Below are 23,032 nucleotides of genomic sequence, written 5' to 3' on the forward strand. Positions count from 1 at the left end.
TTCATTTGAGATTAGCTTGTGAAAGCAGGTATGGGTATTGTGGTACCATTTGTTAGGCTGCCACTTGCCCACATCTTATATCGGGAGTGCCTCGAATCAGGTCTTGGCTTCCCATCCAGCTTCCTGCTAATGCACTTGGGAGCAGCAGATGACTGCTCAAGTACTTGATTCCCTACTACCCATGAGGGTGACACAGATGGAGTTCAAGGCTCCTGGCTGTTGCAGGCAATGGGGGAGTGAACAAGTAGAAGATACTGCCTTCTCTCATTCTCTGTCTCTCTTCTCAAACAAGTAGAAGATATCGCCTTCTTTCCTTCTCTGTCTCTCTTCTCTCTCTTTACGGAGATGCAAATATATATATATATATATATATATATATATATATATGAATATTTTAAAGATTTATTTTATTTATTTGAAAGATAGAGTTACAGAGAAAGGTAGAGCCAGAGAAAAAAGTCTTCCATCCATTGGTTCACTCCCCAAAAGGCCACAAAGGTCACGGGCGAGCTGATCTAAAACCAGGACCCAGGAACTTTTTCTGGGTCTCCCATGCGGGTGCAGCGGCCCAAGGACTCCAGCCATCTTCTACTGCTTTCCCAGGCCATAGCAGAGAGCTGGACTGGAAGAGGAGCAGCCGGGACTAGAACTGGCGCCCATATGGGATGCCGGCACTGCAGAACAAAGCTTTAACCCACTGCGTCACAGTGCTGCCCTTGTGTGTGTGTGTATATATATATATATATTTAATTTTAAATATATATATATATATTTTAAAAAGAGTGAGAACAAAATAAAGGGATTTTCAGAGGGTTCAAAGTTTGCTATTTAAATTACTTTTCTGAAAGTACCTAAGTACTTACTCCAGTAAAACAAAAATATGGGAAAAGTTTGGGATGCAAGAAATCACCTTAACAAAGAAAACAAATAACTGTTGATGTATTATGTCTTCAAATTTTAATAACAAAGCCTGCTTAAAGGCACCGGGAGCAGATTAGAACAGACTCATCCCCCCCCCCCTTTTTTTTTTTTTTGGCAGGCAGAGTAGACAGTGAGAGAGACAGAGAGGAAGGTCTTCCTTCCGTTCCTTCTGTTGTTTCACTCCCCAAATGGCCGCTACAGCAGGAGCCAGGTGCTTCTCCTGGTCTCCCATGGGGTGCAGGGCCCAAGCACTTGGGCCATCCTCCACTGCCTTCCTGGGCCACAGCAGAGAGCTGGCCTGGAAGAGGAGCAACCGGGACAGAACCCGGCACCCCAACCAGGACTAGAACCCGGGGTACCGGTGCCACAGGTGGAGGATTAGCCTAGTGAGCCACGGCACCAGCCTCCCTTCCTTTTTTTTTTTTTTTTTTTAAGATTTATTTATTTTTTATTTGAAAGGCAGAGTTACAGAGGAGGAGGAGACCAAGAGAGAGAATCTTCCATCCATTGGTTCACTCCACAAATGACCATAAAGACCACGGCTGGTCCGGGCCAAAGCCAGAGCCAGGAGCTTCTTTAGATCTCCCATATGGGATGCTGGTGTCCCAAGTGGAGGCTTCACCTGCTATGCCACAATGCTGGCCCCATCTCCTTCCTTCTAGAGTGGCAACAGTGAGTGAGCGATGAGTCTGGAGAGATGCAGCCTTGTAAATGGCCTTAAAAACTTGTGTGGGTCTTCCCTATCATTAAGAAGAGATTCTTAGGAGGTAAAGCCGCCACCTGCAGGGCCACATCCCATATGGGTGCCAGTTCAAGTTCCGGCTGCTCCACTTCCGATCCAACTCTCTGCTATGGCCTGGGAAAGCAGTGGAAGATGGCCCAAGTCCTTGGGCCCCTGCACCCACATGGGAGACCCAGAAGAAGCTCCTGGCTCCTGGCTTCAAACCAGCCCAGTTCTTGCTGTTGAGGCTATTTGGGGAGTGAACCAGTGGATGGAAGACTTCTCGCTCTCTCTCTGCCTCTGCCTCTCTGTAACTCTGCCTTTCAAATCAATAAATGAGTATTTTTTTTTCTTGAGGCCTGTGCTGTGGTATAGTGAGTAAAGCTGCTGCCTGCAGTGCCAGCATCCCATATGGGTGCCGGTTCCAGTCCCCAAAGCTCCACTTCTGATCCAATTCTCTGCTATGGCCTGGGAAAGCAGTAGAAGATGGCCCAAGTGATCGGGCCCCTGCACCCCAGTGGGAGACCCAGAAGCTCCTGGCTCCTGATAGGCACAGCTCTGGACATTGTGGCCATCTGGAGAGTGTACCAGCAGAAGGAAGACTTCTCTCTCTCTTTCTGCCTCTGCCTCTCTGTAACTCTACCTTTCAAATAAAATAAATAAGTCTTTTTTTAGAAAAGATAATAAAATGAGTAAGTTATAATTTCCTCTCATGTGTTTGAAATGTCAGTTTTACATCAGACCCATGTAAAGAAGTAAAACTTATTAAATAGAAAGTGATTTAAGAGATTGAAAGTGATTTGAGAGATTGTTTTCCTCTTGATTTTTCTCATGGTTAGCTTATGGGATGATTATAAAAAAAAGATACATTGCAAACAAACTCTTTTGAAGTAACACTACTATATCATACTACCTCTGTACTATATCTGAAATCTGATATTGTTTTGTTCCTTTCTTCAAGGTTAATTTTGTTATTTGTGTTCTTTTTAGCCTCCATGTGAATTTTCAGATTTTTCTGGTTTTATGAAAAGTGCCATTGGTATTTTTGATGAGGATTACACTGATTATTGTGTTAGCAACTTATTTAAATAAAAAGGTTACAAAGTATTTTCTGTATCAATGAAGATAATTTTTCCTCCTGGGTAGCCACTTGCTCCTGGAAGTTGAGCCGTCACTGGGGAGCAATTGAAAATTAATATTAATTAGGATGAATAAATGTTGTACAAATGAATCTATAAATAAACACTATATTTATGTTGGTTGCAATTCTTTAGTAAAGTTAGCGAAGAATCACTGTCCTTTAATTTCTAAACAGCATGACATATTTTCATATTAGTAACCAGTGGTGAAATTATAAGTATTTTGCCAGCATAGTAGTAATTCAACAAAGAATTTCAGTATGTCTCACAATGGGAAATATTCATGAAAGATAGTTCTTCCAAAGAAATGGAGATATAATTTAAATATTCTTAATTTTCTAGAAGAAATAATCACAAATATAATTTATGCTATATAATGCATTTAAGTTACCTTTCAACTAGTGTTTGCCAAAAACTTTAAGTGCATTTATATTTTAGTTAGTAGTAGTTAATACTAAGGAGTTAGTTTACACCAGATACATGTATTATTTCTTTTATTTTTCAAAATAGCCCTAAATTTGGCACTAGGCTTATTGGCACTTACTGGAGAGGTGAAGCAACTTGCCCAGGCTCAGACAGCTATAAATGGCAGAGCCTACACTGGATCACGTATTTTGATTTTATGATCTTTCTTAAGCACTTTGTTAGGCTTAAATAAATTCAGTGCATTTTTGTAAAAGGAGATCTTTTTAAATTTGTCTTAGGAAAATTTGTTTTTAAGTCTCTCTTAGGGCCAACCTTACTCAATGGAAAGTAAAAGATTCTGAGACTGGCATTGTGGCGCAGTGGGTTAAGCTGCTGCCTGCAATGCTGGCATCCCATTTGGGAGATGGTTTGAGTCCCAGCTGCTCCGCTTCCAATCCAGCTTCTTACTAATAAGCCTGGGAAAGCAGCAGAATATGGCCCAGGTATTTGGGCCCTTGTCACCCTGTGGGAGACCCAGTTGGAATTCCAGACTCCTGGCTTCAGCCCAGTACAGTCTCAAGTTCCTGGCTTCAGCCTGGCCCAGCCCTAGCTGCTGCAATCATTTGGGGAGTGAACCAGCAGATAGATGGAAGATCTCTCTCTCTCTCTCTCTCTCTCTCTCTCTCTCTGTAACTCTTTCAAATAAATAAATAAATCTTAAAACAAAAAACCAGTAAAGGATTCTAAGACTCAATAGATTTTTTTTGTCATTCTTGTAGAAAAGATGGAATAGGGACAATTGAGAGAGTGGATGCTTCTCCTTGCCAATACACTCCTATGCCCTTTAACCTTCTGTCTATTTCCATGAAGTGTTCATGGGCAGCACATGCACATCACCTCAAGCATCCCCCATTCAAAGACCAGCTCTGGTCTCTGTGTGACCACGGGCAGTTTTTTTAATCTCCCTAAGCTTGTTTCCTTGCAAGTCTGTTCAGACTCCATGAAATTATATGCAGTACCAGACACATAAGGGACTTTTAGTAAACGGTAACTGTGATGAGTTTTGGTGGTGGTGGTGTTGTCATATATCCTTACCGCAGAGGGTATGAGAGAGCTGAGTTTTCCCAGTACGAAATTCTGTGAATTACAGGAAAAAAAATAAAATAAAACCACATACTGTTAATTTTCCAGATATTTTCATGTCATAAAAATGGCCTCAGAATATTACTGTTTTCTTTTCCAACCATCAAATCTCACTCATAAAATATCTCTTCTATCATAAATGGATTCCACATGTATAAATAGCAATAATATAGGGGCTGGTGCGATGGCATAGCCACTGCCTGCAGTGCTGGCATCCCATTTGAGCACTGGTTCGAGTCCCGGCTGCTCCATTTACGGTCCAGCTCTATGCTGTGGCCTGGGAGAGCAGTGGAAGATGACCCAAGTCCTTGGGCCCCTGCACCCACATGGGAGACCCAGAAGAAGCTCCTGACTCCTGGCTTTGGATCTGCGTAGCTGCAGCCATTGCAGTCATCTGGGGAGTGAACCAGTGGATGGAAGACCTCTCTCTCTCTGCCTTTTTTTCTATCTCTGTGCAACTCTGACTTTCAATAAATAAATATTTAAATAAATAAATAGCAATAATATAAAATATTACAGTTTTTTCCACAGTGCTGTCTTTTAGAATAAAAAATAATCTAAACCAAATTTTCCTTAGGAAGAGCCTGATAAATTAAAGTTTAAGACTCCTGTCATAAGAAAGAAAGCCTGGGCCTCCTCTGAACCGAGATCTTCAGGGGAAGTGGAGGTGCCCTCAAACAGGTGGCGTCACTCAGTACCGCAGAAACAAGTTCTCTCTAGAGGAATCCTGTTCACCTACTGAGGCCCACTCAATGCTCACAGACTAAAACCAGGCAACAGGAGATGGTGTGGCGGTACAGCAAGTGAAACCACTGCTTGTGATGCCGCCTCCTGAATCAGAGTGCCAGATTAGGTACTGTATGCTTCACTTCTGATACTGCTCCCTGCTCATGTGCCTGGAAGAGCAGTGGATGACCTAACTACTTGGGCCACTGCCACCCACATGGCATACCCAGATGCAGTTCCCAGCTCCTGGCTTTGGCCTGGACCAGCCATGGCCATTGCAGCATTTGGGGAGTGAACTAGCAGATAAAAGATCTCTTTTTATCTCTGTCTCTTCCTTTCTGCCACTCTGACTTTCAAATAAAATATTAAAAAAATCAAGCAACAAGCTTACAGCTATCAATAAAGAAGGTAAACCTGTAAGTCAGAGTCAACAGAAATCAGATTTATTTCCCAACTCAGTAGAAAAAAATAACGACAAAACAGATTTAGTTTTTTATGACTAAGGACAAAGGACAACTAAGACTGAATTGTCAGATGTGGTATAAAATGAAGCTATGCATAAAACTGATTTTTAAAAAATAGAGGATATAGTTAGGGAAGAGAGAAGTTAATCTCTATGTTCCTGGAAGATGCACTGTCTAAACATAAGATTGGCTTCATTATTCAATTATCTTTTTTTTTTTTAATATTTGAAATTCAGAGTTATACAGAGAAAGAGAGAGAGAGAGAAAGAGAGAGAGAGAGAGAGAATGGACTTCTATCCAATGGTTCACTCCCCAGTTGGCCACAACGGCCAAAACTGCGCTGATCCGAAGCCAGGAGCCAGCAGCCAGAAGCCCCCTCCGGGTCTCCCACGTGGGCGCAGGGGCCCAAGGACTTGGGCCATCTTCCACTGCTTTCCCAGGCCACAGCAGAGAGCTGGATTGGAAGTGGAGCAGCCGGGTCTCGAACTGGCGCCCATATGGCATGCCTGCAAGCAGGCCAGGGCATTAACCCACTGTGCCACAGCGCTGGCCCGTCAATTATCTTCTTCTTTTTTTTTTTTTAATTTATTTTATTTATTTGAAAGACAGAGTTACAGAGAGAGGCAGAGACAGAGACAGAGAGAGGTCTTCCATCCGCTGGTTCACTCTCCAGATGGCTGCAACAGCCAGAGCTGAGCTGATCTGAATCCAAGAGCCAGGAGCTTCTTCTGGGTCTCCCACGTGGGTGCAGGGGCCCTAGAACTTGATCCATCTTCTACTGCTTTCCTAGGCTATAACAGAGAGCTGGATTGGAAGAGGAGCAGCCAGGACTAGAACCGGTGCCCATATGGGATGCCGGTGCTTCAGGCCAGGGCATTAACCCGCTGTGCCACAGCGCCGGCCCCTCAATTATCTTAAAAGGGGAAAAATTCTATTCTCTTCTATGGGAATCAAAGATAAAAGGATGGGAAATACCAATGAAACCCATCTGTGTGTGTTGGTATGCATTTTCACTGCAGTCCAGAGTGATTCCACAATTACAGTGACTGTATCATAAGTTCCCAAACAGATACCAAACACTATTGATTGTTTCCTTAATTATGTAGATATAATTTCATACAATAAATACTAAGGTTGTACCTACCTCCAAAAGCTTCTGTGATTGCCATGCTTTCAATTCCACCCCCTAGCAACTTACTGGAAATAGAAAGAAAGCATTAGTAACAGGAATCAAAATAGAGATAACAAGAAGGGGGAAAATATTAATATCATTAGTATCCTATCTAACAGTAATTCTAGGTTGGACAAACGGCATTCCTCATGTTCAGATCACAAAGTCTACTGTGAATGGGCAGGTGGATCAACAAAACAACTTGCGGGGCCATACTGTGGCATAGTAGGTGGGCAAAGCCACCATCTGTGATGCCAGCATCCCATACGGGCATTGGTTCATGTCCCAGCTGCTCTGCTTCTGATTCAGCTCCCTGATAATGACCTGGGAAAAGCAGAAGAAAATGGCCCAAGTGATCGGGCCCCCATCACCCATGTGGGACACCAGATTAGGCTCTTGGCTCCTGGCTTCCACCTGGCCTAGTGCAGGCCCTTGCAGTCATCTGGGGAGTAGACCAGTGGATAGATCTCTCTTTGTCTCTCTCTCTCTCTGTAAATCTTGCTTTCAAAATAAATAATCTTTAAAAGAAAAAAAAAAGCTTATAAGCCCTACTCTTACTTCTGCATGTCAATAGTAAATGGGTTAATAAGGTCCTTATGTCTCACTATGCTTTAGATTGAAATGTAATTTAGCGGGCCAGTGCTGTGGCATAGCAGGTAGAGCCATCGCCTGCAGTGCTGGCATCCCATGTGGGCGCTGGTTCGAGTCCCGGCTGCTCCACTTCTGATCCAGCTCCCTACTAAGTGCACCTGGGAAAGCAGTAGAAGATGGCCCAAGTCCTTGGGCTCCTGCACCCAAGTGGGAGACCTGGAAGAAGCTCCTGGCCCCTGCCTTCAGATCAGTGTAGCTCCGGCTGTTGAGGCCAGTTGGGGAGTGAACCAGCAGATGGAAGACTTCTCTCTCTTTATGTAACTCTGACTTTCAAATAAATAAATAAATCTTAAAAAAAAAAAAAAAGAAATGTAATTAGAGGGGCCAGATCTTTGGCATAGTAGGTAAAGCTGCCATCTGCAGTGCTGATTTGAGTCCCAGCTGTTCCACTTCTAATCCAGCTTCCGGCTAATGTGCCTGGGGAAGCAGTAGAAGATGGCCCAAGTGCTTGGGCTCCTGCACACATATGGGAGAACTGGAAGAAACTCCTGGCTCCTGGCTTTGCCTAGCCAAGCCATGGCCATTGCAGCCATTTGGGGGGATAAACCAGTGTATGAAATCTCTCTCTCTCTCTCAACATGGTTGGCATATCTTACACAGACCAAATTTTTTAAAAGATTTATTTATTTATTTTAAAGGAAAAGTTAGGCAGAGGCAGAGCGAGAGAGGGAGAAAGGAGGAGAGAGAGAGATAGAGGTCTTTCATCTACTGGTTCACTCTTCAAATGGCCGCAATGGCCTGAGCTGAGCCGATCTGAATCCAGGAGCCAGAAGCTTCTTTTGGGTCTCCCACCCTGGTGCAGGGGCCCAAGGACTTGGGCCACCTTCCACTGCTATCCCAGGCCATAGCAGAGAGCTGGATCAGAAGTGGAGCAGCCAAGACTTGAACTGGCACCCATATGGGATGCTGGCAAGGCAAGCAACAGCTTTACCTGGTATGCCTCAGCACCAGCTCCACAGACCAACTTTATGGACACATGTCAGAATAGAAAATGTTCAGGGGCTGGCACTATGGAACAGCGGGTTAGTGACCAAGTGTTTTAGTGTTTAATGTTCATGATATGAAAAGATATAAAATTAAGTCATGAATTCATTCATTCTTTAATGCAATAAATATTAATTGTGTTAACTGTACTAAAACATAGTAGATACACTTTGAAAATTGTAAAAGCCTGACTTTTGAGATGTGATCACAGAGCAAAGTTTTAAGAGATACAGATAATCCAACAAATTTACATGTACATGCTTTAAGAGAGCAATTTAAATGTAAATTGCACATGTTAGGTTATCCACAAACGTATTTTAAGGATTTATTTATTTGAAAGGAAGAGTTACAGAGAGGTAGAGGCAGAGAGGTCTTCCATCCACTGGTTCACTCCCCAAACGGCTGCAAAGGCCTGAGCTGGGCCAATTGAAAGCCAGGAGCCAGAAGCTTCTTCCAGATCTCCCATGCAGTTGCAGGGGCCCAGGCTCTTGGGTCTTCTGCTTCCCCAGGTCATTGCAGAGAGCTGGACTGGAAGTGGAGCAGTGGGGACTCGAACCAGCACCCATATGAGATGCCGACATTGCAGGTGGCAGCTTTACCTGCAACGCCACAGCACTGGCCCCACCACAAACTTATTGAGGACTGTAGACTTCAGTGAGGAAAAGAATATTCTAGATGCTGACCTGAATAATTTAAATCTAAAGAACATGGGTTGAGGGGCCGGCGCTGAAGCGCCAGCATCCCATGTGGGCGCTGGTTCTACTACTGGCTGCTCCTCTTCCGATCCAGCTCTCTGCTGTGACCTGGGAAAGCAGTGGAAGATGGCCCAAGTGCTTGGGCCCCTGCACCCAGGTGGGCGACCAGGAAGAAGCTCCTGTCTCCTGGCTTCGGATAGGCGCATCTCCGGCCGTTGCATCCGTCTGGGGAGTGAAACAGCGGATGGAAGACCTCTCTCTCTGTCTCTACCTCTCTCTGTAACTGTGTCTTTCAAACAAATAAAATACATCTTAAAAAAAATAATAATAACATGGGCTGAGAGATCACCCCATTTGGAAGGCACGCACTTGGAGATCTTACAGGCCTAGCAAGATTTTAAGAGCTTTTATGTCCCTTCTCAGCTTGAGAAAAATCGCCCTGAAAGGCTATAGCTCTACCAAATCCCAGAAGAAATCTCTGATTGCTATGCAATCTCAATCAATCAAAAAGGTAAACCCAAAATTTAGCTGGAGGGGTACACCAAATTACTTGAAATAACATAATTGTTTATTTTGTGAAACTTGGTAAAATTTAGAATGAAGTGTAGAAATAGTATTTTTAAAATATTCCAGCCGGCACCGTGGCTCACTAGGCTAATCCTCCGCCTTGCAGCGCCGGCACACCGGGTTCTAGTCCCGGTGGCCCCTCTTCCAGTCCAGCTCTCTGCTGTGGCCAGGGAGTGCAGTGGAGGATGGCCCAGGTGCTTGGGCCCTGCACACCATGGGAGACCAGGAAAAGCACCTGGCTCCTGGCTCCTGCCATCGGATCAACGCGGTGCGCCGGCCGCGGCGGCCATTGGAGGGTGAACCAACGGCAAAGGAAGACCTTTCTCTCTGTCTCTCTCTCTCACTGTCCACTCTGCCTGTCAAAAAATAAAAATAAAAATAAAAAAATAAAATAAAATATTCCTAGACACATACCAAACCCAAAGATTACTATTTTCATATTAAATTTGGCAATAAGTGATTCATATTTGGTATTTGAGAACACTTTTTTTTTTTTTAATTTATCTGAAATGCAGAGTTACAGAGAGAGAGAGAGAGACAGACAGACAGACAGAGAGAGATCTTCCATCCACTGGTTCACTCCCCAAATGGCCTCAACAGCTGGAGCTGGGTCAGGCCAAAACCAGAAGCCAGGAGCTTCATCTGTTTCTCTCACATGGGAGGCAGGGCACCAAATACTTGGGCTGGATAGGAAGTAGAGCAGCCAGGACATGAACCAGCACCCACACGGGATGCTGGTGTCCTTAGCGACAGCCCCAGTTGCTATGCCACACTGCCAGCCCCAAGGACATTCATAATTTAAGCACATTTTGTCTTCTTATAATAATAGTTAGCCTCTGATAGGTTAAATGATATGTTTATAAATAGTATTTCGACATGTACGAGTACCTAAAACTCACTGTACTTCTAGATTTACTAAAGACATTTAGATATTTGGGAAGATTTTACTTGTTACTAGTTAGACAAATAAGATTTGTAAAGGAAATTGTGAAAATTGCTGGTGCTAAAATAGAGTCACTTATGCTAAACTCTAACAAAACAGAATCAGAGGAGGTCATGAATAAGCAGGCCCGGGGCCAGTGCTGTGGCGTAGCAGGTTAAGCATCCACCTGCGGCGTCCACATCCCACACAGGCGCTGGTTCTAGTCCTGGCTGCTCCACTTCTGATCCCGCTCTCTGCTAATGGTCTGGGAAAGCAGCAGAAGTGCTTGGGCCCCTGCACTTGCACAGGAGACCCGGCAACAGTTCCTGGCTTCAGATCGGCCCAGCTCAGCCCGTTGTGGCCATTTGGGACTGAACCAGTGGATGGAAGATCTTTCTCTCTGTCTCTCCCTCTCTGTAACTGTGCCTCTCAAGTAAATAAATAAAGCTTTAAATTAAAAAAAAAAAAAGAGAGAAAGAAGTCCTCCTGCAAGGCTTATCATGAGGCATTCCTGCAGGTAGACTGGTAACGATGTATCGATTTAGCTCAAGAACTTCACCAAGATGCAGTATTCCAGATAAGCCGCTTGCACAAGAACACTGGCCTAGAGGATGGTTGTCTCAGCCAATCAGCTAACACCAGTGCCTGTAACGAACTCCTGTAACCTTTGGTCTTTGTAACCCTGTTTTCCAGCAGCTCACAGGGACTTTTTATCTTTTAAAAAAAGTCCCCTTTCCTCTGAGGCTCTGGCTACACCTTATGGCCCAGCATAGCTTGTGTACTCTGTAATTCCAAATGTATTTGTTTATTCTAGAGAGCTGATCTGAGTTTCTTTTCAGGCTAACAAAATAAAATATTCTTAATGTATAAGTGTGATTTAAAATGTTTAAAGGAGTCTAGTTAACCAAATTATAAAAGTCCAATTAAAGATTGGTAGATTTATAAATGGACTTAAAGCTTAAGGGAAAAATGTATAACATTTTAATTAATCAAATAGTAATTTTAAAAACCCAACTTTTGAGTGATCTTTTCTGTATCTGCATCAACGACACTAGAAAATTTACAATGGGGGCCGGCGCTGTGGTGTAGCAGGTAAAGCCGCTGCCTGCAGAGTTGGCATCACATATGGGCACCAGTTCGAGACCCAGCTGCTCCACTTCCGACTCCACTCTCTGCCATGGCCTGAGAAAGCAGTGGAAGATGGCCCAAGTCCTTGGGCCCCTGCACCTGTGTGAGAAACTGGAAGTTCCTGTCTCCTGGCTTCGGATCAGCTCAGCTCTGGCTGTTGCAACCATTTGGGGAGTGAACCAGTGGATGGAAGACCTCTCTCTCTCTATCTTTCAAATAAATAAATAAATCTTTAAAAACAACAAAAAAGAAAACTTACCATGATAGTAATCAGTTTTTTAGCCTGATAGGTTTTTTTTTTTTAAGATTTATTTATTTACTTGTAAGACAGAATTACAGAGAGAGGGAAAGACAGAGATCTTCCATTTGCTGGTTCACTCCCCAAATGATCGTAGCTGGTGGAGCTAGGCTGCTCTGAAGCTAGGAGCCAGGAGCTTCTTCTAGTCTCCCACATGTGTGCAGGGGCCCAAACACTTTTGTCATCTTCCGCTGCTTTTCCCAGGCACATTAGCAGGTAGCTGGATGGGAAGTGGAGCAGCTGGGACTTGAACCGATGCCCATATAGGATGCTGGCGCCACAGGTGACAGCTTTACCCACTATACCACAGCACTGGCCCTTCAATGGTTCTTAAGCTACCATGTAGTAGAACAATTGGAGAATATCAAGTTGTCATTTGATCAAGTGTTTTGTTGATCCAGCTGATTTTGAAAATTTTACTTTGAGATGTCCCAATAATTCTCCCTTAGTTGTTACTTGAAAAAAAAAAAAAAAAGGTTCTGTGATTTTAGAAGTCTGAGAGCACGCTGAGTCACACAGGTATTTTTCACTCCAGGACTTTAGAGCCTTTACTCAGCCAGCATGAAGAATACAGAGGAGACTGTATTTCCCAGACTTCTTCCACTCAGTACTTGTTTATTCATTCACTCAACAAACACTGATTACCTGATGTGTGCCAGAGACTGTTTTGTGTACTTGGCAAAGAATAAAAGACAGAAATCTTTCACCCATGGAGCTTTCATTCTACTGGGAGATCAGCCAATAAATGTAAATAAGCAAAATGTGTGGTGTGTCAGATGTTATTAAATGGCATCAATAAAAATAAGACTAGAAAAAGATATAAGAAATACAGCAGATGAAGGTGTGAAGTTTATAATTTCAAGTAAAGTGGTCAGAGTAGACCTCATTAAGAAGTGAATAATAAATATCAAACATAGACAAAACCAGTATAATGAACCATCATGTACCCATCACTTGGTTGCAACTATCAACTCAGGGTCAATCTTTTTTCATATAAACCTCCAGTCATTTCCATCCCTTCCTATACTATTTTAAGTATATATGAGATAACATCTCATTTCATCCTAAATATTTTAGTATGTATGCCTAAAAGACAAGTACTCTTATTTTAATTTTTATTTGAGAGAGTGAGAGAGAAAGTTCCATCTACTGGTTCACTTCTCAAATACCTACATGGTACCAACTGGGACTAAAGCCAGGAACAGGATCTCAGCCCAGGACTCCAATATGAGTGGCAGGAACCAAATCACTTGAGCCATAACTGTGCCTTCCACAGTCTGCATTAGCAGGAAGCTACAATCAGGAGCAGAGCCAGGTATTACATCAAGGCACTCCTGACCAGCTTCTTAACTGCTAGGTCAAATGACCACTCCAGAGCTCTCATTTTTAACATAATCACACTATAACTACCATACCTAAAAATCAGTAATTCCTCAAACCAACTATCTACTAAGTATTCAGTTTCCCAACTGTGTCATATGTGTTGCTTTTTGTAGGATGTTTGAATCAGAATCCATATAAAATCTATACATTACGATTACATGATATCTTAACTTTCTTTTAATCTATGTATCTTCTTTTTTACTCCATCCCTTGTATTTCCTTGTAATCTGTGTGCTGCATTTTGAAAGAGCAAATAGGAATTGTAAATGGATTATAGTTAGGGTGTGAGGGGAAAGAAAGATGCCACAAATGACGCCGCAGTTTTACATCTGAGGACTGGGAAGGAGTCAGATCTGAGTTGAGGGACCTCTAGGAGGAGCAGATTTAGGGCAAAGATCAGAAGTTTGGTTTTAGACCTGTGAAGTCTGATCTGACCCACAGGCATATCTGACTATGAAATCCTTTTTTCTTGGAGGCCAGGGTTTTGAGGAATACTTTGTGGAGATTGATTTTGTTTTAATTGATCTTGGCAATTAGTAAGGAAAAAAGAAACCCAGATTCTAGTCAATTTGCATTAGGAAGATGATGACTATGTCTTAGAAATAATATGATAGTAAATGAAAAGGAATGTTAAAACTGCTGCTGGGCCGGCGCTGTGGCTCAATAGGCTAATCCTCCGCCTTGCGGCACCAGCACACCGGGTTCTAGTCCCGGTCAGGACACTGGATTCTGTCCTGGTTGCCCCTCTTCCAGTCCAGCTCTCTGCTGTGACCCAGGAGGGCAGTGGAGGATGGCCCAAGTGCGTGGGCCCTGCACCCGCATGGGAGACCAGGAGAAGCACCTGGCTCCTGGCTTCGGATCAGCGTGGTGTGCCGGCTGAAGCGCGCCAGCCACAGTGGCCATTGGAGGGTGAAACAATGGTAAAAAGGAAGACCTGTCTCTCTCTCTCACTGTCCACTCTACCTGTAAAAAAACAAAAAAAAAAAAAAAAAACTGCTGCTAAAAAACAAACATTGGATCATTGCTTTTTAAAGCATTCAATCTAATAACTATTCTTTAAATGAAACCTAAAAGTAAAAAGAAATGACCCCCATCAAGGGAGAAGGAACGAGAGTGAAAAATTAAACTGATTTCTTAAAGTGGTCTGTAGATTATTACAGGCTGATTCAGGAGCTATTTGTGTTTTGGACCTGAATTTCTTATAAGTAATCTAATCCCATTCCTACAGTCTGGAATTTGCTTCAGTTTGCATTTTCAAAAAAAAAAAAGAAAAGAAAAGAAAAAACTAAACTACTTTGAAAGAAGAAGCTATTTCTAGTACTTATAGTAGAAATAACAACCAGTTACAGGAAAAGGAACATGGTATTCCAAAAACTGCTTGATGGTTATAAAAAAAATGTGAGATACACACTCAAACTCCTGGCTCCCAGTGGTGATATGGAAAACCATCTTCCTCTTTTCACTATACTCAAATGCAGTCAAGAATCCTGGTTCCTACAGAAACATAGAAAGGAAAGTACAAAAAATGTGTAAGATGATGGTTTTACTTTCAGAGACTGACAAAAACTATATCCTCAATTGTCAATATGAGTACGGTTCATTTGTCTTTTTTTTATTAATTAGAATTTTTTTATTTGAGAAGCAGAGATACAGAGAGAAACAGACGGACATCTCTCTTCTGCTGGTTCATTCCTCAAATGCTCACAACACCAGGTCTCTCATGTGGATGGCAGGGACTCAATCACTTGAGCCATCACCTGCTGCCTACCAGGGTCTGCAATAGCAAGAAGCTGGAACTGGGAGTAGAGCTGGGACTTGAACCCAGGCACTCTGATACAGATGCAGGTGTACCAAGCAGCATTTAAAAAAAAAAAATGGGGGTAGGGGATAGAGATCTTCCATCTGCTGGTTCACTCCCCAAATGGCCTCAATGGCTGGGGCTGGACTAGGCTGAAGCCAGGAGCCAGGAACACCATTTGGGTCTGCCACATAAGTAGAACATCCACTGCCTTTCCAGGCTCTTTAGTCCCATAGCCAGGACTCTGGTACCTGGATATGGGATGAGGGCATCATATGAGGTATCTAAAGCTGCTACACCACAACACTGTTCCCACAAGCAGCATCTTAACTCCTTTGCCAACAACCCACCTTCATCCGTCTTTGAAGGCAGTATAGCAGGGTCGTGGTTAGGAACACATGCTTTGGAACCATCCTATTGCTCTAATATATAATATAATATAATATTATATTATATTATATTATATATTATATAAAATAATATATTTCTAATACTTATTAGCTGTGTGATGTGGAGTTAAACTACTTAATATTGTATTTCAGCTTCTTCTTTTGGGTTAAATAGAGATACAATAGTATTTCTTAAATAGGATAGCTGTCAAGATTAAAGATATTTACACCATTGATCAGAACATTTTACTGAAGGATTCAGCTGATTTTGTTTAACACCATCTTTTATTTCTAACTGTAGAAATTTCAAGGGGCACAGAAATTCCAGTTTTCACTGTTCACGTGACAAAGTTTCACATGATAGACTACTTATTCGCTGAATTACTGAGCTACAGCTGATGCAGTGGAGAATCTAGTGAAAATGGGCCCTGCTTGGGTCTGCAGTGTGTGTTGTTTGACAGCATCACAGTGGCTCTCAAACTCTGGAGGATTTGGGAGTGGGGGTGGCAGCAAGCCCAGGCCCTATCCTACTTCAGTGACCATCTGTTGGCTGGCTTGCTTGCTTTCTTTTCTCTCTCTTTGATTCTGAAATACACCAGTGTTTAAAACCACTGTCCAATGAAACCAGCTTTCTTTCTCTCATTCTTTCTCTCTGTCAATCTCTTTCTCTTTCCTTAAGAATAAACAGCTTTAGATAAGGGAGGATAAGACTCTGGGTGTTTAAATGGTGCTTAAAAAGGAGGGGGAGTCTTTTCTTTGAAAACCAGGTTTAGTTTTAAACCTTTATAGGAGCTATAAAGTAGCGGTTTCCCTAACTCTGGGTGCTGCTCCAGGGATTCCGCAGCCACCCTAGCAGTTGTGGAATTGACCTGTGAGTACACTCAGCTACAGCCACTGAGCCTGATTCAGGGTAGCTCATTTCGGTACTCGCCCAGTTCAGAACTACCTCCACCTGTATCACTCTGTCTTGATTGTCTCTGAAGAAGGAAACCAAATGGTTGTCAATGAAAGTGGCTCTTAGACTTGCTAATGGGATCCTCACACAGACTTGGAGAAATGGAGAGGTTTGTTCTTCTGCAAAGCAGGAGGCTTGCAGACTTCCGTCCTGTGCTTTTTACTGCCAGAGCTGGTACTTTAGTGGTCTCCCAAAGCTCTACACAGGAGCCTGGTCAAAGGCATGTGTGTTTCTGTCTGTCAGCCTAGAGCTGCAGGGCCCCTCACCGTTCATGGGCCCAGCTAGGAGACAGGGGTTACTTTAGCTCTGCAGCCTCACGGAGCATATTCCTGGTATAATATTTGAGGAGGCCATAAGGATAAGGAAGGTAGAAACAAACAAGTTGAAAAGGAGAAGGAAAGGCAAAGAAAAAGAAGCCAGAGACATAATTTAGAAGGAGACCAAAAGAAAAGCTTCAGTTAAAACAATTACCTTCGTTAATGTTCTAGGTCTCTTAACCTCCACCTCTATCTTTCAGAAATGAATTGCTATTGCTTTGAAACTGAAGTGAGAAAAAGTTCACATGGGGAGACTATGTCGTGAGCTACAGGGACTCAGAGTTCCGACAGCAGTTCCTGGTGTTCTCTTGAGGAAGGCTATGAAGACTCACAGGGTCATTCTAAAGTGGCAAAGAATGGATTTTGCTTACAATCAGTTTGTTGGCTGCCTCTTTAATTTTGTCCACTTTGGCTTCAGAAAGCCCTTTGACATTGGATAGGGCTCTTCTTGTTGTCATTTGTATCCCTTTGATGGTACAGATTCCCACTGACTTTAGTTTCTTAATGTCAGCCACGTTCTGCAAATAAAAGAATGGGCACAGCAGATTGATAAAACGCCAAGCTGAAAGGCTCCCATACTATGTCATGCGCTTTTGTGTCCACCTCCCTCATCAGGATGCCAATTTTATACAAGCAACCAGGTGGAATCCGCCCACCACGTAGCCAAATGTTCTGGAAATATCTAAGTCGAACATACCCAGCAGGTTGCCAAATGTTCTGGCTGTGCCCTGATTTCCCAAGAATGTTACTGAGTCCATGGCAATGTAACGAGGAATTCAAAATAAAAGTCTGTTGGTGGAAAAGCTAACAAATTTATCACACATTTCACCCCCTCAGTTCAGCTCCTTTCTTCTACAGTATTTCATTTCCAACATGTTCTTGTAAAATTTTTTTCATCTGCCCCTGGAGAATGCAAATAACTACATCACCAGAGGACCAGGATTTTCTCTTGTTTCTATTTTCTAAAATCAACTGAAAGAGATTAAATATGAGGGCTTCAAAAGATAATGTCAACAGTTTTACTACTACTTGATTACAGTTGAAATCCATCTAGTTGGCTACTCAAAGTCCAACATCATTTATTCAGTCACCTGGCACACAGGATTACATTTTCCTTTTAAGTTTTATTTATCTGAAAGGCAGAGTTACAGAGATAGAGGGAGAGACAGAGAATCTTCCATCTGCTGCTTCACTCCCCAAGCAGCTGCAACAGGCCGAGCCAGGAGCCTGGAACTCCATTCAAGTCTCGCATGTGGGTGGCAGGGACCTAAGCCCTTGGGACACCCTCCGCTGCTTTCCCAGGCACACTAGCAGGGAACTGGATTTGAAGTGGAGCAGCCGGGACTCAAACCGGCACCCATATGGGATGCCAGCATCACAGGCAGCAGCTTAACCTGAGGTATCTCAAAGCTGGCCCCAAGAACTACATTTTCTGTTCATGAAAACAGTACATATAAGGAGCTAGGGAATGGGTGCGGAGGGACTTCTGAACACTTGCAATTTTGCCCTCTAAGTTACACTTGACAATGCCTGTAGACATTTTTTGTTGTCACACCTGGAAGGGTACTACTGGCATATGGTGAATAGAGGCCAGGAATATAGCTAAATGCCTGGAATGAACAGGACAGCGCCCCACCCTCACCCCAAGTGTCAGTAAGGCTGATGCGGAGAAAAATGAATTGGATGATTAATATAGCATTGAAAAACTACTTACAATTCCATGCTTCTGTAACAGGTCAATGTCTTGAAACAAAGATTCCTATAGGAGATGGAATAGAAAAAAATAGTTTTAATTTTGCATATCTGTTTCACATGTTTAAAGAGTTAATTCAAAACTATGAGTCACTCCAAAACTGTCTCAAATTCCACATCTCTAGACAGATAAAAGATCAATAATTTTTTTCTAAACACATTGTTACATAATTCAAAGCACCAATATTGAAAGGGCTGGGAAGACAATTACCTTTGTCATAGCCTCCCTAAAACTTTAAAACTGTTACCCAAAGGAGTGGGACAATATTTGACATTTTAAATATGTCTTCTCAACTTTCTTCTCCTGCAGAAGAGTGTGTTACTGGGTACAGTGAACACAGGTACCAGTATGGCCATCCAGTTGTCATTAACATACTCTCATAGCAGTTGCTAAGTAGCTAATCTTAGCACCCCTTGAGAAACAAGTTGTTACATACTTGTAATATATAACTATGTCTTATTTCTGCTCTCAGTTTCTAAAAACAGTAGCTAACAGACAAGGAACTTTTTTGAGCAAGGACTGGATGTCTGCATTCTCATCATACCTCGTCATCTTGCAATCCTGGTTCTTCCAGCACAATCTGATCCTCCTTCATAGTGAAAGGTGAGCAACTAAAAAATAGTCAATTCTGGGAAAATAAGAAATATTGTTTACATAGTCAGATTGGACAGTAAAAAATCCTTTGCCCAGAGGCTGCTTTGATTTTATTTCAAAGTCACCAAGGAGCAGAGAAGCACAGTAAGCACAACATTGTTTGGAAAGGCCGGGCTGGCCTATTTTCTTCCTGCTGGGCACGGGGCATTATTTCTGTTGTGGGTGTGGATGCGAGGGGCGGTGGGGATGAGGTTTATTTTGTTTCTTCTCTTTTTTCTTCAACACTGCTCACTTTAAAAAAAAAAAAGATTTATTTATTTTATTTGAAAGACACAGCTAGAGAGAGACACACACAGAGATCTTCCACCTGCTGATTCACTTCCCAAATGGCCCCAACAGCCAAAGCTGGGCCAGACAGAAGTCAGGAGCCAGGAACTTCTTCTGGATGGAGTCCATATGGGGGCTGTGGCTTAACTTGCTATGCCACAGCATTGGGCCCATACTTTTTTTTTTTTTTTTTAATCTGATTTCAGACTGCAGAGTTAATCATGACTGTATAACATCCTTGCCTTTGGCTTAGAATGTTTGTTAGAACTGTACATTGCTATTAAATTTGTGTTTATTTTTAACAACACTCTAAGAATCTCGATATTGTCATTTCCTCAAACTTAACTTCAATAGATTGTATCTTTCTCATATATGATAAATGCCTTCCTTCCTGCTGCTCCTTATGAATGGGTGCTCTTAGCTGTTTTTCACAGAATACTACTACTTTGTTTCTTCGTTCTTACTAGTGTCATGATTTCTTTTTTAGATTTAAAAGTATGGTAGTTATGGCAAGCATTTGGTACAGCGGTTAAAACACCACTCAGGACACTTGCATCCCACATGGAAATGCCTGGTTCAAGTCCAGGCTCCTCCACCTCCAATTCTGGCTTCCTGCTAATACACACCCTGAGAAGCTCAAGTACTTGGGTCCCTGCCACTCAACATGGGAGACCCTGATTGGGTTCCTGACACTTCAGTTTGGCCTGGCCCAGCCCTGGCTGTTGCAGGCATTTGGGAAATGAACCAGTGAATGGAAGCTCTCTTTTTGTTTCTCTTGGCCTTTCAGATAAAGTGAAACTTAAAAAATTTTTTTAAAGATTTTATATTTATTTATTTCAGAGGTAGAGTTAAAGGGAGAGACAAAGTTCTTCCATCCGCAGGTTCACTCCCCATGTGCCCGTAATGGCTGGAGCTGGGCCTATCCGGAGCCAGGAGTTAGGAGCATCCTCCAGGTCTCCCACACAGGTGCAGGGGCCCAAGGACTTGGGCCATCCTCCACTGCTTTCCCAGGCCATAGCAGGGAGCTGGATCGGAAGAGGAGCAGCCGGGACTAGAACCAACTCTCATTTGGAATGCAGGCACCACAGGCAGAGGCTTAGACCACTGCACCAAGGTGATGGACCCTCAAAAATATTTTTTTAAAAAATATGGATACCCAGTGTTACATTAGAGCCCATAAAAGTTAAATAGATTAGGGGTCAGCACTATGCCGTAGCTGGTAATGCCACCACCTGCAGTGCCGGCATCCCATATGGGCACCAGTTTGAGTCCCGGTTGCTCCACTTCCGATCCAGCTCTCTGCTGTGGTCTGGGAAAGCAGTGGAAGATGGCCCAAGTGCTTGGGCCCCTGCACCCACCTGGGAGACCTGGAAGAAGGGCTTGGCTCCTGAGTTCGGATCGGCTCAGCTCCAGCCGTTGCAGCCATCTGGGGAATGAACCAGTGGATGGAAGACCTCTCTCTGTCTCTGCCTCTCTCTGTAACTCTTTCAAATAAATAAATAAATAAATCTTTTTTTTTTTAAGTTAAAGAGTCTTTGATTTAACACGGTAGTTTTTTTTTTTTAAATCTTAGGAAGCTACAAGACATAACTGTGTCCATTAGAATAAAATATGGCGCAAATGCCCATTCTTTCTGGTCTATTATATTTCCTCACTTAACACCAAAGTCGGGGTGAAGCCGGACAAAGGGGGCGCGTCAAGGCAGAGAGGTGCAGCAGCCACCACGCAGTGCCTGGGAACAGCGGGTTCCATAGAAACTTCTGGAACCCCGTCCCTCGGCTATGGGTGGGATTCCCTCCAATTCCACAGCAGCGGACCTCGTGGAGGGAAAATCACTCCACGCACCTGCCCGCACCAGACGGAAAGGCCGTCCCGGTGCTTCTCAAGGAACCGACCTAGCGCCGGGCCGTGGGGCGTGGCGGGGCGGCGGGGACCCTCCTCTCCCCGGGGCGTCCCCCGACCCCCGATGCTCCCGTCACGGGGCGAGACCGCCAGGGTTCCACGCGACTCAAATACGGAGGCGGGAAACGGCTGAGATCCGAGATGCCTTCCGGGCCGCGCACGGAACGCGGGTCTCCGGCCCCGGCCCCGCGACCCACGCGACCCACGCGACACCAGCGACACCAGCTCTCGGCGCGCTCTCCCAACGCGGAGGCCCCTCAGAGCCTCACGGCCTCTCCCTTTCGGCCACCCGCTCCGCTCAGACCCACGGTGGCCCCGGACTGTCGAAGCGAATCTCTTACGCCCCCCACTCAGGCTTTCCGGCCCTCAGCTGACAGGATTCTAACGCCGACCCAGAACGCTGAGGTTTGGCGCCAAAACGGGACTCGGGCCGCGGGGCGGGGCGCAGAGGGGGCGGGGCCGGGCCGAAGGGCGGGGCGAGGAAACGGGCGCAGAGGGAGGGGGCGGGCGAGGGCCGAAGGGCGGGGCGAAGTCAAAGGGCGGCCGTGGAAAGCGGCGCAGGGCGAGGGGGCGTGGCGCAGGGCGAGGGGCGGGGCCCGGCCGAGGGGCGGGCCGTGGGGAGCGGGCAGAGCAAGGGGGCGGAGCTGCGGCCGAGGGGCAGGGAGCCACCGGACCTGGCGCGGGGTGGCCAGCAGCGGGGGCAGCGGGGCGCCGCGCGGGAAGTGTGCTGGGGAGGAGGAGGGTCTCGGGGCGAGGAGAGAGCTGGGGCGGCCCTGGGGCTGGGGGAGACGTCGGAGGGGCGCTGGGCTGGCCGCCCTCGGGGAGGGGAGGGGCGGAAGTGGCTGCCGGAGGCCGGAGACCCGCGGGGCCGCCTTTCCTCCCCGCCAAGGCTGGATTCGCGGTTTTTTTCCACCTTTCACGACGCTGGTTCGGGGCCCGTCCCCACCGCCTCGGAGTCCCCGGTTTCCCTCTCTGGGGCCGACGCTGTCCACTCAGGATGGAGTGTTTCCTCCTGACTGGAAGTTTTTAAGTGGCAGGACGCCCTTGAGGCTGTCGGCGTTGTAGCCCCCTCCCACCGCAGGGGACTGTCCGCCGGAGCCCACCGGAGAGCCTGTCCTCGGTCCGTGAAGGGAGCGCCCCGCGGGAGGGCCGGCTCTGCTCGGGCCCCCTTCCGCAGGCCCAGCAGCTGCGGGGCTGGATGCGGCGAGCAGAGGAGCTGCCAAGAGCGCAGCGAGATGGTGTAGGGAGCTGCACCATATGTGGCTCGGTGTAGTGACAGCTGGGGAGGAGAAGTGTTCATAATATTTGAGGGTTCTGCGCCGTGCGCTAGCGAGGGAAACTGAAGTGAGCTCGGTGCTGACAGATCCACGGGGCGAGGATGGAAATCTGCTCGCTGCGTCGTCTCCGTGGGAGCAGCGGGTTCACACTGACGTTACATGCAACTTTATATATGGCGGGTCGCTGCCCTCTCGATGGCTGTGTGCAACCCTGCCAGTGTTAAAGCAGCAGCCCTCAGGGAGTTACGAAGTGCGCACGAAAGCCTTTCTATTCAAATGAGGACCAGAAAAGCTTAGTCTTTCATATCATGCAAAAATTCTGACTATGATGAAGGTGGCATTTCAAGTCAGCGGGAAAGTGAACTCAGCGAAGTTGGAACCCCATCTGGATGGAAAATAAAA

At 44.9% G+C, this 23,032-nt stretch overlaps 1 protein-coding gene across 10 annotated transcripts in view; it reads right to left on the reverse strand.

The window, feature by feature from the left end:
• Positions 1-21,801, reverse strand: part of DMC1 (DNA meiotic recombinase 1) — a 43,399-nt gene extending 21,598 nt beyond the window's left edge. For 4 of the 10 annotated variants that reach the window (XM_070051499.2, XM_008257039.5, XM_089307641.1 and 1 more), the window contains exons 1-8: positions 21,695-21,801; positions 19,075-19,158; positions 18,492-18,536; positions 17,149-17,295; positions 14,730-14,812; positions 6,664-6,716; positions 4,282-4,323; positions 2,744-2,816 (exon numbers count right to left, since the gene is read on the reverse strand). In XM_070051499.2, coding sequence (XP_069907600.1) covers positions 2,744-2,816; positions 4,282-4,323; positions 6,664-6,716; positions 14,730-14,812; positions 17,149-17,295; positions 18,492-18,536; positions 19,075-19,125 — 494 coding nt within the window. In that variant the 5' untranslated portion in view covers positions 19,126-19,158; positions 21,695-21,801. Of the gene's footprint in view, positions 1-2,743; positions 2,817-4,281; positions 4,324-6,663; positions 6,717-14,729; positions 14,813-17,148; positions 17,296-18,491; positions 18,537-19,074; positions 19,159-20,809; positions 20,936-21,661 lie in introns of those variants that run through there. The other 6 variants (XR_016216342.1, XR_016216341.1, XM_089307642.1 and 3 more) reach the window with 4 other exon arrangements.
• Positions 21,802-23,032: the final 1,231 nt, after the last annotated feature.

Source organism: Oryctolagus cuniculus, chromosome 11 (genome assembly GCF_051225735.1).
Source record: "Oryctolagus cuniculus isolate XC-2025 breed Fujian yellow rabbit chromosome 11, ASM5122573v1, whole genome shotgun sequence".
NCBI classification, from domain to species: domain Eukaryota; kingdom Metazoa; phylum Chordata; class Mammalia; order Lagomorpha; family Leporidae; genus Oryctolagus; species Oryctolagus cuniculus.